This window comes from Saccopteryx leptura, chromosome 13, assembly GCF_036850995.1.
Source record: "Saccopteryx leptura isolate mSacLep1 chromosome 13, mSacLep1_pri_phased_curated, whole genome shotgun sequence".
Taxonomy (NCBI): Eukaryota; Metazoa; Chordata; class Mammalia; order Chiroptera; family Emballonuridae; genus Saccopteryx; species Saccopteryx leptura.
In genome coordinates, this window is record NC_089515.1 from 36,297,387 (window position 1) to 36,311,382 (window position 13,996).

The following is a 13,996-nucleotide window of genomic DNA, read 5'->3' on the forward strand; positions in this document are numbered from 1 at the left end:
TTCTCCTATGTGCCCTGGCCAGGAATCAAACCCGGGTCCCCCGCACGCCAGGCTGACGCTCTACCGCTGAGCCAACCGGCCAGGGCCTGTCACCCCACTCTTGTCGGGTATTTTGAGGTGTTTTTTAAAAGATAAAGGTGATGACTGCAGCCCTCTTAGCTCCTGAATATTTTATTCCTGAAGTCTGAGGCCATGGAAGGCATGTAGTGATGGGAACGGTAGAAGGGAAGAGATTCTGTGAAGAGACACGGAAAAGCCAGCCATTTTACTGTGGAGCCTGGTGTTTCTTACCAAGTCACACGCTGTACCAAGGGAAGCGAATGTCACGCGTGTAAGCGAAGGGCAGTGGAAGGAATGGGCGGCTGGGCCATGCAGGATGGCATTTGCACAAAAAATATGAAAGTAACAGAAAACTGTAAATGTGTACATGTGTATTATGTCGTATGTATATTTTATATTCATAATAAAAGCAAACAAACTCTAAACCTCTAAATACCTCTGTATGAAAAGGCCATTTAGATGGAGTTGTTTCTAGTTCTCCAAGTTTTTTGGATTAAGAATATTCTGTAGAACAGCAGTATTTAATATATATATATCTATCACATGAGAACCTTGTTAAAATGCAGATTCATTCTGCCTGTCTCAGGTGGGACCTGAGATTCTCCCTTTCTGACGAGCTCCCAGGTGATGCGAGGTGGTGGTATGCCACAGCTCCACCTCTGGCAGCAAGGCTGAGAAAACCATCAAGTCACAAAGGAGTGTAAATTCATTTGGCCTAGTGATGGGGGAAAGAGACCCCTGGTGGGCAGAATGCTTACTGCAAGTTCAACAATGCTCCTTAAGTTCCATCAGATGGACCAGTTAAGGTTTGACAATTACTGTGGACAGGTAGCTAGCGGTGGCCAAGGCCTCTCACAAGAATACAGACCTGGTGAGTCACTCCTGACCTCCAAGAATTTTGTCACTAGCTGCTGGACCACGTGCTAAGACCTGTGATGAGAAAATCAGATTGTCCTTGTCCCGCCTTCCTGGAATAGATGAATACCAAGAAATAATTACAGAAATAAATATTAGTAAATATCTGTGGAAAGTACAATAAAGCAAAAACAAACAAAAACAAAACAAAACAAAACAACAACAGTGCTGTGAGTCTAAGATGTGGAGGCACATCATTTGATGGAGTGAGAGTGAGGGGATTTCTAAAGAGACTGTTTGAGGTGGTGGCTTTCAAGGGAGTCTGAAGGATAACCTGGAATTATTCAAGCACAGAACATTCCAGGCAGTACAGAGAACATAGGAAGAGGCAAGATTATGGGAAAAGATGGGCACTTTAGGAAGTGTATGAAGGCCACTGTGAAACACCAGCACTGGTAACCCCTCCCACGAAACTCACTCCGGACAGGATCATACACGTAGCCCCTGGGCTACCGCTATGCCTCTGACCCTTTAAGAGGATACATAGGCGCAGTCCATAACCAGGTCTTCCGTATAGCTGGTCATGGACACATATGGAGTTCTGAGGAAGGACTGAAATATTTTGGAAGTTTTTCTATCTATCTTGTCTCCTAACAGCCCAGAGTCCACTTCCCAGGCGCACTGGGAACTTGTTTCCCTCCCTCCCAGTCCCCTGGAGCACTCCACTGTCCTCCCGCTAGGCTCCTGGCTCTAACTCTCTCAGATCCTTGAGGCTCAGGGTCCATCCATTTCTTCAAGTGAAGCACCCACAGCACAGGCCACATGTTAGTTGCTAGTACCAGCATCTCCCATGGCCAAACTCCGGTGTGTAATTATGTGACCAAGTTCTCTCCGGTTGATGGCTTCCGGTCTCCCTGCCCACAGGAGCTGGGAGGGGAAAGGAGAGAGGAGACTAGGAGGTTAAACACCTTTGTGTTGCCACATGTACAGATTTGCACTGGTGCAGAGGTACAGACAACCCGCAATACGTCCCACAGAACAAGGCCAACCAGTTAGCTCTACTAAAAATAAATAAATAATAATAAAAAAAAAACAATTTGGGCAAAAATTTTATTCCTGTCCCACAGGAAGTCAGCTCTTACAAGCTCCTTCCTTGTCTCCCCACCTGAGCCAGCTCTGTCCACAATCTGTTGTCTTGTGTTTTCTCAGTGAAGGCAACATCCCTTTGGCCGAGACTCCTGGAAGTTATTCTTGACTTCCTCTTTCCCGCCCCCTTCTCTTTCAATCAACCGTGAAGTCTGACCAAGCATCCTGCTCCAGAGCCCACCCACTCCCTCCCGGCCCAGGGACGCCCCTCGGTTCAGGTCACCATAGATTACTTCCGGCATTACTCAGAGGGCGGCCCTTGCTGGGGTCCTGGCTTCTGTTGACTTCCCTCCAGTCTGTTCTTTTTTTTTTTTTTTTTTTTTTTAATTAATTTTTTTTATTTATTAATTTTTAGAGAGGAGAGAGAGAGGGAGCGAGAGAGAGAGAAGGTGGGGAGGAGCTGGAAGCATCAACTCCCATATGTGCCTTGACCAGGCAAGCCCAGGGTTTCAAACCGGTGACCTCAGCATTTCCAGGTCGACGCTTTATCCACTGCGCCACCACAGGTCAGGCCTCCAGTCTGTTCTTTAAGTCACAGCCAGAACAATTTTTCTAAAATGCAAATCTGGTCAAGTTATTTAAACTTCAATGGCTCTCATTTCTCCTTAAGGCTTTGAAAACCCTGAAAACCTGACTACTGTTAACTATTCTCATCTGTTCCTCATTACTTTCTTAGCTAAACTCTAAATTTCAACTCTGCTGAATTTTCAGTTCCTTAAAAAAATCCAGGTTCTTGCTTTTCTGTTTTTACATGCTGTGCCCATTTCCTGGAAGGGACTTCTCACCCTACTACACCCCATGGTATAATTTCTCATTGTTCCTTCAGATTGGCTGCACTTTTGTCCAGGAAGCCATCTTGACGCTTAAGACTTTATTATTCCTCCCCAGTGTGTTCTTGTACTTGACTTTTTCCCCAGGTCATAATATCTATCATCCTTCCTATATCTCCCAAATGAAAAACTTCCTCTGCCCTTGAATGAGTAATACACACTTCATAAGTATTAAGCCAATTATGAAAATGAATAATGAAAAAAGCAAACATCACACCAATAACCCTAATTTCATGGTACTTGGATTATTTCTGTGCACATTACATATGGGCACTGCACAGTTTTATAACTGTTTTCAATTGAACAAGTTATTCTACACATCTTTAGAAACAGTATTCTTGTTTCAATGTATAATGATCATTTAACTAATCCTATTGTTATTGGGCATTTAGATTGTTTCTATTTCCCCATTATTTTAGACATTGTTGCAATGAATATCCTTATCACTGCATTCTTTATACCTAACCAGTTATTTGTGAAGAAATAAATACATTTACTGAAGTACCTATAAGATTGATGTCAAATTATACCACTTCCATGTTATTGCTTTTCCCCACAATCATGAAAATACCATTTTATAAATCTTTTCAACCTGACTAGCAAAAGAAAAAAGCATTTTGATAACTTTTGCCTTATTACTAAAGTTTGGCATCTTCATGTCTACTGAGAATTTTTCTGGGTCAACCTTGTTTGCCCAATTTTTTTTCTTTTCCTTTGGTGACAAAGAGAGAAGGACAAATAGGAACAGACTGGCTGGAAGGGAGAGAGAAGCATCAATTCTTCATTGTAGCACCTTAGTTGTTCATTGATTGCTTTCTCATATGTGTCTTGATGGGGGTGTGGGGCTACAGCAGAGTGAGTGACCCCTTGCTCAAGCCAGCAACCTGTGGGCTGAGGCCAGTGACCACAGGTTCATGTCTATGATCCCACACTCAAGCCAGCAACCCCACGCTCACGCTGGTGAGCATGTGCTCAAGCCAGATGAGCCCGCATTCAAGGTGGTGTCACCTCGGGGCTCAAACCTGGGTCCTCTGTGAACCAGTCCAATGCTCTATCCACTGTGCTACTGCCTGGTCAGGCTGCCCAATTTTCTATTAAGTCAGGTCCCTCAAAGCACTTGAAATGAGGATTGTCTTTTATGGCGAATAAATGAGGCAACAGGATGGGGCTGGAGAAGAGGTAAAAATGTGGTTCCAAGTCTCTCCTCAGCCTAATCCCAGGGAGCTCAGGAGCATAAATTGCTGGCATGGCCTAGGTCAGAAATCTGGGCTGTAACGCCCTGCATCAGGCACCGCCCGTGGGACAACCTCAAAGGATGGAAGCAAAAATTTCCCGGCCTTTCTGGGCAAGGTGACATCCACTAGCCAGGACAATCCTCTGAAGGCAGGAGATAAACCATTCGTTCTCACCATCTGAAGCAGCTGATGGCTGGGCACACGGGCAGCAAAAGGGATCTGGGTGAACAATGACAGCATTTGGCATGTTGGGTAATGTTTTTTAAAAACTATCTTAAACAGCAAGACTGCTAAGCCTCTCTGGAACATGCACTGTAAATGCACTTCCTAAGTTATTTTTATAGAGGCAAACCAATCAAGCATTTTGTTTTCTGGCTTTGATGACCACATTTACATATTTTCTAATCCAAATTTATTATTACTTTAAAATTTTTACTTACCTTTTTCTATAGTATTTTACAGGATTAAAATCCCCCCCCCCCAATTTCTATCTTTAGTCTTAGTCTACCTGCCTTTACCGTGGATGTGTGTACTGGATATGAGATAGCTACCTTTATTTCCCCCCCTCAATGATAGAAAGATAGTAGATAGATATTAGGTACATTGTACATAAGAGGTCCTGCTCTGAGAGTCTACAGATATCAATCTACTTAACCCTTTGCAGTAAGTACTACCACAGGCAGGCAGACTAGACGAAGGGAGGTAAGAGTGGTTATGTGACTTGCCCAAGGTCAAAGGTGGTTAGAACTAGCAAGTTGGTATTTTAACGCATCTTAGCGCTTCCCTGGCAAGCTGTACTGCCTCCCACACGAGCAAGCAGTAGCTCCAGCACCACTCACCGAACCAGCTGTCATTTCTTCTTAGAACTCAAGTGGTTCTGGACTCCCAACTCTTTCATTAATCTATAAACATTTCTGCACCAATTATAGTTTAATTACTAGAGTTCTGTTGTCCTCTGTAATATTAAGCAGCTTAAGTCCCTCTCATTGTTTTTCTAAACAATTTCCTAGCTACTCTGATATTTATTCTCTCAAAATACCAAGTCTAAAAATCAAGGATATACACCAACAAAACCATACACAGACAGTTTGGATTTTGTTTACTTTAAAGATTTAGGGGAGAATTTGACATGTATGTCACCTTATCAAGAAAACAGATGTTTCCTCCATGTGTTCCAGTCTTCTTTAACTTCCCGTATTTTCATTTTTCAAAATGTTTATTTTATTGATCTTAGAGAGGAAAGGATAGTAGGAAAGAGACAGAAATATCAGTTCCTGTATGTGCCCTAACTGGGGATCAAACCAGCAACCTCTGTGCTTTGGGATGATGCTCCAACCAACCAAGCTCTCAGGCCAGGGGAACCCCTTATTTTAAGTTTTCTTCACAGAGGTCCTATACATTCCTTAGTAATTTATATCTTTATAAATTGGGTCATCTTTAAAATGGTATTTAATAGAACATTAATTAAAACTATTAGCTTTTGTGTATTATTTTATAACTGACTACTTTGCTGAACTTTTACTCAAGGTATGGTCATCTCGTTGCAGCTATATCAGTAGGGGTTCATATTCTACTAAAGTGCACATTAGAAGGAAACTGCAGGCCCTGGCCGGTTGGCTCAGTGGTAGAGCGTCGGCCTGGCGTGCAGAAGTCCCAGGTTCGATTCCTGGCCAGGGCACACAGGAGAAGCGCCCATCTGCTTCTCCACCCCTCCCCCTCTCCTTCCTCTCTGTCTCTCTCTTCCCCTCCTGCAGCCAAGGCTCCATTGGAGCAAAGATGGCCCGGGCGCTGGGGATGGCTCCTTGGCCTCTGCCCCAGGCGCTAGAGTGGCTCTGGTCGCAACAGAGCGATGCCCCGGAGGGGCAGAGCATCACCCCCTGGTGGGCAGAGCGTAGTCCCCTGGTGGGCGTGCCGGGTGGATCCCGGTCAGGTGCATGCGGGAGTCTGTCTGACTGTCTCTCCCCGTTTCCAGCTTCAGAAAAATACAAAAAAAAAAAAAAAAAAAAAAAAGGAAACTGCTGGCTGCTGCTCACCGGTGACCAGCCACTGCGCCCTAGCACTGTGACCACTGAGACAAGCACATATTCATAAAAGCAGGCCCAGCTACAAATACGTAACACGTTTGTAAACTAAAAAGCACCTGTATTTCTAATCTTTTCCCAGTTGCTTCTCTTGTTTTGCAGGAAGTCACATCTGCAATAATTTTTTTTAAATTTTATTTATTTATTTTTTACAGAGACAGAGAATGAGTCAGAGAGAGGGATAGACAGGAACAGAGAGAGATGAGAAACATCAATCATTAGTCTGTCATTGCGCGTTGCAACACCCTAGCTGTTCATTGATTGCTTTCTCATATGTGCCTTGACCGCAGGCCTTCAGCAGACCGAGTAACCCCTTGCTCGAGCCAGCAACCTTGGGCTCAAGCTGGTGGGCTCTTGCTCAAACCAGATGAGCCCGCGCTCAAGCTGGCGACCTCAGGGTCTCAAACCTGGGTCCTCTGCAGCCCAGTCTGACGCTCCATCCACTGCGCCACCGCCTGGTCAGGCCACATCTGCAATAATTTTACATAGTTTTAAATGCACCATTAAAGCCCTCAATATTATATCTGGTGGAACTGGAGCAAACACGCAGACATGCACATCAGTCGGCTGAAAAAGTAGACTTAGGTGTGACATCTAAGAAGTTGAACCTGCATCCCCTTAAACATTTTATTTCAGTTTAAATTATATAAAAGTGGACTCACATGCCAATCTTTTAAAGAAAAGCCAACACCTGTTCTTGGGGAAATGGATGAAATAATGGGAGATCCACAGTTGTCCTTCTTGAGTCCCAGTCTCTTTAAAGAGAGAATTTCAGACTCTAGGAGAGCAAGTCAAGTGCAGAATTTACTGGTTTTCCCCCAAATCTTAGTTATCCTGCTCACATCTTTTCTGACAAGTTCTTTTTCAGTGACTCGTCCATCTTTTTCAAACCTTTCAAAAGCATCAACTTCAGTTTTCTTGGGAATTCCTTTATTGCCTCAGTTCATCAGTTTTCACAATGTTAAACTAATTTATATAATTTTACAGTGCTAAATACAAGGACACAAAGACCTGCTAATAAACAAAAACCTCTGGGAATCCAAGTCGGTGCAGGCAGAAGCCAGCTGCCCCTCAAGCGGCCCACTCTCGGTGTGCGGGCTCAGGAGCGGGGCCATCGGCTTCGGGGAGTAGGCTAATCCAGCAACTTGCTCAAGTGGAAGCCAGTAGAAAATGCTGCCTTTTCAGAATCCTCAGTTAATTCACATAATATATATAAATCTATGTATTGGAACACATATACGTATGTGGTGTGAAATAGTCTACTTATATTTTGCTAAGGGTTTTATTGTTGCTTAATTATTAAATCTGGAGCAGATTTTACATTTTATCAAAGGTCTTGTTAGCATCTGTTATAATGATTCTGATTTTTCTTGTTTGACCTATTAATATTATAAAATATAGTACATTAAAAAGCACTGAAATATTCTTAGATTCCTAGAATAAATCTCACCTTTCATGGTATACTTTTTGTTAATGACTTCTCTTTACCTATATTTTATTTACCTATATTCGTAAGTGAGATTGGTATAAAGCTCTTTTTGAAATGATCTTTTCTCTGTCCTTTCCCTCAGTTATTTACATCAATACAGCAAAACTGCAGATATTTTCAAAAATGGCTACTTCTATCTAATATAATAATCCTTCTCTTAAAAAAATTATTTCCAAAGTTGGTTGTCTAATCCTTTGATATTCTTAATATAACTACTAGGAAAACTCCAGGGCTTCCAATTCAAAGGAGAGAATCCTATTTCAAGGACATCATGGAGGTAAGAGCAGAAAAAAAAAAGAAATACAAGGCCAAGTGTGACTTCTAGGTGCACTTTCCCTCTCCTTCCACAGATTTTATAGCAAGTCCTTTTAGAATGAACTTTGACCTGGATATAATAAAAGAGGCTTAAAACAAGAATAGATTAGCCCTGGCCGGTTGGCTCAGTGGTAGAATTTTGGCCCGGCATGTGGAAGTCCCGGGTTCAATTCCCGGCCAGGGCACACAGGAGAAGGGCCCATCTGCTTCTCCACCCCTCCCCCTCTCCTTCCTCTCTGTCTCTCTCTTCCCCTCCCACACCCAAGCCTCCATGGGAGCAAAGTTGGCTGAGGATGGCTCCATGGCCTCCACCTCAGGTGCTAGAATGGCTCCAGAGGCAACGGAGCGTCTCCCCCTGGTGGGCATGCCAGGGTGGATCCCGGTCTCTGCCTCCCTGATTTTCACTTTAGGAGTATACAAAAAACAAAACAAAACAAAAGAAAAAACAAAACAAAGCCAAAAGAGCAACTAAAAGCCAATTCCTTAATGTTTTAATAGACTGCAAAAATAACCACTTTTTGAGTAGTGAGGTTAAAAATATAATGCATATCAAGAAAAGCATGAGTTTTTTAATGAATAAAAATATTTTTGAAGTTTTTTGAAATATTAAAACATCTAATTTCATTATACCTGCCACTTTATCATTTAGTAAAAGAATATAAACTAGACTGTTTTTCTCTTAACATATATCTAAATTCATTAAGCTGAGTCTTTTTTTTAAACACTTCACTATATTTTGTTAGTTTAATGGCTTGAATATAAAACTGTTTTCATAGACAACTGATTTCTAGCTCCATGTGGAAACCACAGGTTTTATTTCTGTTGAGGCCGGCAGACTACACAAGGGAAGAAGGGCGTACTGACAGACACTGGGAGATTTCTGTTGAGGCCGACAGACTATACAAGGGAAGAAGGGCGTACTGACAGACACTGGGAGATTTCTGTTGAGGCCGGCAGACTACACAAGGGAAGAAGGGCGTACTGACAGACACTGGGAGATTTCTGTTGAGGCCGACAGACTACACAAGGGAAGAAGGGCGTACTGACAGACACTGGGAGATTTCTGTTGAGGCCGACAGACTACACAAGGGAAGAAGGGCGTACTGACAGACACTGGGAGATTTCTGTTGAGGCCGACAGACTACACAAGGGAAGAAGGGCGTACTGACAGACACTGGGAGATTTCTGTTGAGGCCGGCAGACTACACAAGGGAAGAAGGGCGTACTGACAGACACTGGGAGATTTCTGTTGAGGCCGACAGACTATACAAGGGAAGAAGGGCGGACTGACAGACACTGGGAGAGTCTCTTCAGTCTGCACACTTGGCTTTTTTGCAAGCTGGAAGAGAATCATCACTTTCTTCTGATGGCCGAGGCTTCTTCACCGTGGAAATAATTCCAAAAGCAGTTTTCCTAGTTTCTATAAAACAAAGAAGGAAACCACAGTGCTTGAAGTTAAGACATGACTGGAAGAGGTATTTTAACAATTATCACGTTGCTCTGACTTACAGCACTAGCAAATTGTAAAACCATAATGAAATACTGAGTGCTGATGACATTTACTGTAATCACCCTCCCCCCGCCCAGAATATACAACTCTCAGTATATTATTAACATCTAATTCACTTTTCAGGATTACTTCAAGGGTAAAACTGGGGGGCAGGTTATATCTAATGGTCTGTCTGTGGCATCTTATCCGGCCAGAACCCGTCATAGAGCACAGAGCAGTAGATGCTTTACACACAGGAGAAGGACGGACGCATCACGACAGCAAGTACCACAGTCCCGTGTACTGCTCCCATGGCACGTGTGAGCCACCTCATTTCACAGCACGTGCCACAGCTGTCCTCCCCACTGGATCATCAGTGTACCTCCGAAGAACCAACTATATTTATTGTTCTGCCAACACTGAGCGATGCCTGGTTATGTAATAGGTGTTCAATAAATAGCTGAGTGAATGAGGAAAATAAAACTCATTATGTTTATTGATCTCATATATTGGTGACAAACAAAGAAGAATAGGATTATTAGATGTTTAGGTCAGATCAGCAGCAGAGTTCAACTTAAATTTGGCCAATTTCTGCTAAAACCCTAGTGGGCCAGGCACTGTGTCATCTATACAAGGTATAAACATGCCTAACACGGTACTTCTTCCTACAACACACTGAGATAAGTGCATCAGGGGCGAACAGAATAGAAATGGAGGTATCATAAGAATCAACTTTGCTTGGATAAATCAAGGAAGGTTCATTAAAGAGGTGGCCCTGGGAATAGGAGGGAGGGAGAGAAACGGAGAAGATAGTATTTCTCCGCAAAGGCATGGAAAGAGAGAGAGGTAAGAAGAATATAGCATGGCTGGGGTATAATATGGCTGGTATGGAGGAGAAAGGTGAAGATATAATATTAGGGCAGGCGTCCCCAAACTACGGCCCGCAGGCCGTATGCGGCCCCCTGAGGCCATTTATCCGGCCCCCACCGCACTTCCGGAAGGGGCACCTCTTTCATTGGTGGTCAGTGAGAGGAGCACTGTATGTGGCGACCCTCCAACGGTCTGAGGGACAGTGAACTGGCCCCCTATGTAAAAAGTTTGGTGACCCCTGTATTAGGGGGAAATGAGGCTGGCAGAGTAGCTTGTGAAGAGGCACAAGGCCATGAAAAGGGACTGACTCTTAGTCCTTAGGACGTGGGAGGGACTAGGAAAAGACCTATTAACTGTGGAGGAAGAATAAAAAAAACTCAATAAACATAAATTTAGTTTAAGATTTATTTCTTATTTCAAGTAATAAGAGTAAAGTCAATTTTAAAGAGTTAAGCATTACCTTTTCATTTGTTAGTATTAACTTAACAAGTCTACTCTATTTTTGCTGGTTTTTTAAAAGCAATTTAATATATAAAAAGAACACGACTGCTCTCAAGATTATTAAAATGCCAACATAATCAGAGAGCCTCAAAATACATAGAAATTGCCAATGCTTTCCATTTCACCAAATGAAAAATGTTGCATTTAGAGATGTTTATTTGTATCACTATAGTCCCAAGTAAAAGTCTAAAAAAATCAGTTGAATGAATAAAAAAACAGAAATTAGTCTGGTCAGGTGGTGGTGCAATGGATAGAGCATTGGCCGGGGATGCTGAAGACACAGGTTTGAAGCCCTGAGGTCGCCGGCTTGAGAACGGGCTCATCTGGCTTGAGTGGAGAGTGCAGGCTCAACAGCTTGAGCACAGGGTCGCTGACTTGAGCGCAGGATCACAGACATGATCCCATGGTCGCTGGCTTGAAGTTCAAGGTTGCTGGCTTGAGCAAGGGGTCACTGGCTTGGTTGGAGCCCCCCAATTAAGGCACATATGAGAAGCAAGCAATGAACAACTAAGGTGCCACAACTACAAGTTGAAGTTCTCATCTCTCTCCCTTCCTGTCTGTCTGTCTCTCTCTCAAAACAGAACAAAAGAAAAACATAGAAATTAAACTGTGAAAACCAACAAAATGAATTTAGTTTTAAATTCTTCTAGTTCCATCTCAGAAATATTCTATTTTTTAATCACATGAATATTTACTTCCTAATTTAAGCTGACAGTTATAAAGTAACTCTTAGTTCAAGTCTTTTGGAAATAAAATTTTATAATAGCAAGAAGTTACATTTGCACAGGGCTTTCATTCACAAAGTGTTCTCACATATGGTATTTCCTTCCCTCATCCTGTCAAGGAAAATCTATAAGTACCTTTAGCTTATTTATGAGTGTACTGTTTTGTTCATGAGTAATTAAAGCAAGCACCCCTAACAGGTCCACCTTGATCCAATGGCTGATTGAGAACACCAACCTTGTCAACTGGCCAAAGCCCCTGGCCCCGAACCACTTTCTCCGCCCCTTTCCTTCAACCTCAGAATGGCTACTCACTGGTTTCTGGAAACCTACAGGATCCATCTAATTCTGATTCCCTGAGACAAGACTTCCAATGTTGAAGCTACTATGTATCCCAAGTTTTCTGTTTTCTAGGTATCCATTCTTGCAGTGCTTTTAGCAATTCCTCTAAGAACCCATTAACCATCTTTCAGCAGCGCTCCAGTGCACTGCTGTCCTTCAATGTGGCACTAAGGATAGTACAGATGCCAGCTGGGGACTTCATCAATGCAGAGGACAATAATGATACTTTAAATCCCCTGGCCTCAGAACCCTTTCTTTCTTCTAACATAACCTAAGGCTAACTTAGCAATCTTTGGAATACACCACACAGCTGTCTCATACTGCTCTCAATGCCGATTAAAACCAAGGTGACTATAATCAATCCTCTAAATGTGTGGTTAATTCTGCAGGGACAGCAAGCATAAACTAGGATTACCCTGTACACATTAGGGTGAATGGCAATGCGACCGGAAGTCCACAAGTCTTCTAGTTTAGCATCTATAAAAGCCTCGTGGTCTATGTTAAATAGTTATTTTTAAGTCAAATGCAGAACTTCCTATTTTTACCTATTACATTTTTCTAAAACCTCCCCTTTCTTGTTTTAGTCTACTTTGGGACACAAATCATTATCCAAACTCTTGATGATTCCTTACATTCAAGATAGACAAAAATAATGGCAGAGCTACCGAAGTGTGAACCAACTGTTCCTTAATGTCAAGAAAATTTTGATAAAATCTTGATTAACTTGGTCATTCCCATACCTTATGTGATGGGGTGTAGGCCATACAACAATTCGAAACTAAATATTTTAAAACCAAAAGCAAAATCATTTAATTTACAGCAAGTCACTACAGTAACCAATCCTCTCAAGTGGAAATCAGATCACTAAAATCCAGAGAAAACACACAAAACTTCAATAGCTTAACTAGTATTTGTGTGGCAAATAACTATGTCTATATGGAGCAACCTGTTCAGATCACTAAAATCCAGAGAAAACACACAAAACTTCAATAGCTTAACTAGTATTTGTGTGGCAAATAACTATGTCTATATGGAGCAACCTGTTCTGAAGTTTAAAACTCCTCTGGGTGATATTAAGTAATCTGCTTCTTGAGAGAATAAAGACAAAACAGAAATGTGTAAGTTAAAAAAAGAAACCAAAACATCTCATTTTCATTCTCCAAAGTCTGGGCATACCATATACTTCTAATTCTAATTTTATCTAATGAATAAAAAATTCAATGGCTTCTAGTAGTGGAATTAACATGATGAGGAAGATGTATGTAAATGAATGTAAGAAATATACAGTCTGCACATACTTGAACACGTGGACAAAAATGAGGAAAGAATCACAAGCTATAATAACTGTGAAAAGTTACAATTTGAGTTTGTTGGGTTTGTACAATGCATTTGCTGTTTTTGTGTTCTTAATGGCCTAACTTATACTGTTACTATTTCAGTTCTTTAACACTGATTTTCAGGAGGAAAGCACGCTCCTATGAAGAGGGAGAGAAAGGAAGAGCAGAGACAGGCAGGGCACTCACACACAGAGCCTGAAAGAGGGCACTCAGTCCTCATCCGTAACACAAACTACATTCGTCACACCAGCTAGAGAAAGTAAAGCCTGCGGGAAGGATGAGAAGGCCCCGATGGGTGTGGCCAGAACTGGTTAAGCAGAGACGACCTAAAGAAACTCTGCAGGGCAGAATAACAAACGTAGATATGGCTCAACTGTCTGATGAAATGACTGGCCCCTAACATGACCATTCCAGTTTTCCCCAGAACTCGCTCACCTCCATGGAGAAGCGCAGCCCGGCAGTTGGTGGACACGGCGGCCTTGGCGTCACTTTCAGAGAGCCCCAGCAGCAACCCTCTGCGGGGTCATTAAGGATTTCAACCCGGAGTCAGCCAAGGACACGAGACTCACACAAACTAACTGACAATGTCAGTTCACCTGGTCATGCTGAGAAAGACACTTTAACTCTACAGCAGCTCTTCGCCCAAATGGAGCATGTATTAGAAATAAGGCTCATTTAACTCTGAGCTTTTAATACAGTCCCTCATTCTTGTTTTCCTTCTCCT

The 13,996-nt window shown here is 42.4% G+C and overlaps 1 protein-coding gene across 2 annotated transcripts in view; it reads right to left on the reverse strand.

Moving 5' to 3' along the window:
* Positions 1-8,400: 8,400 nt before the first annotated feature.
* Positions 8,401-13,996, reverse strand: part of RPP30 (ribonuclease P/MRP subunit p30) — a 35,252-nt gene continuing 29,656 nt past the window's right edge. The window contains exons 10-12 of one of the 2 annotated variants that reach the window (XM_066355813.1): positions 13,708-13,787; positions 9,276-9,431; positions 8,401-8,847 (exon numbers count right to left, since the gene is read on the reverse strand). In XM_066355813.1, coding sequence (XP_066211910.1) covers positions 9,322-9,431; positions 13,708-13,787 — 190 coding nt within the window. In that variant the 3' untranslated portion in view covers positions 8,401-8,847; positions 9,276-9,321. Of the gene's footprint in view, positions 8,848-8,904; positions 9,432-13,707; positions 13,788-13,996 lie in introns of those variants that run through there. The other variant, XM_066355812.1, reaches the window with a different exon arrangement.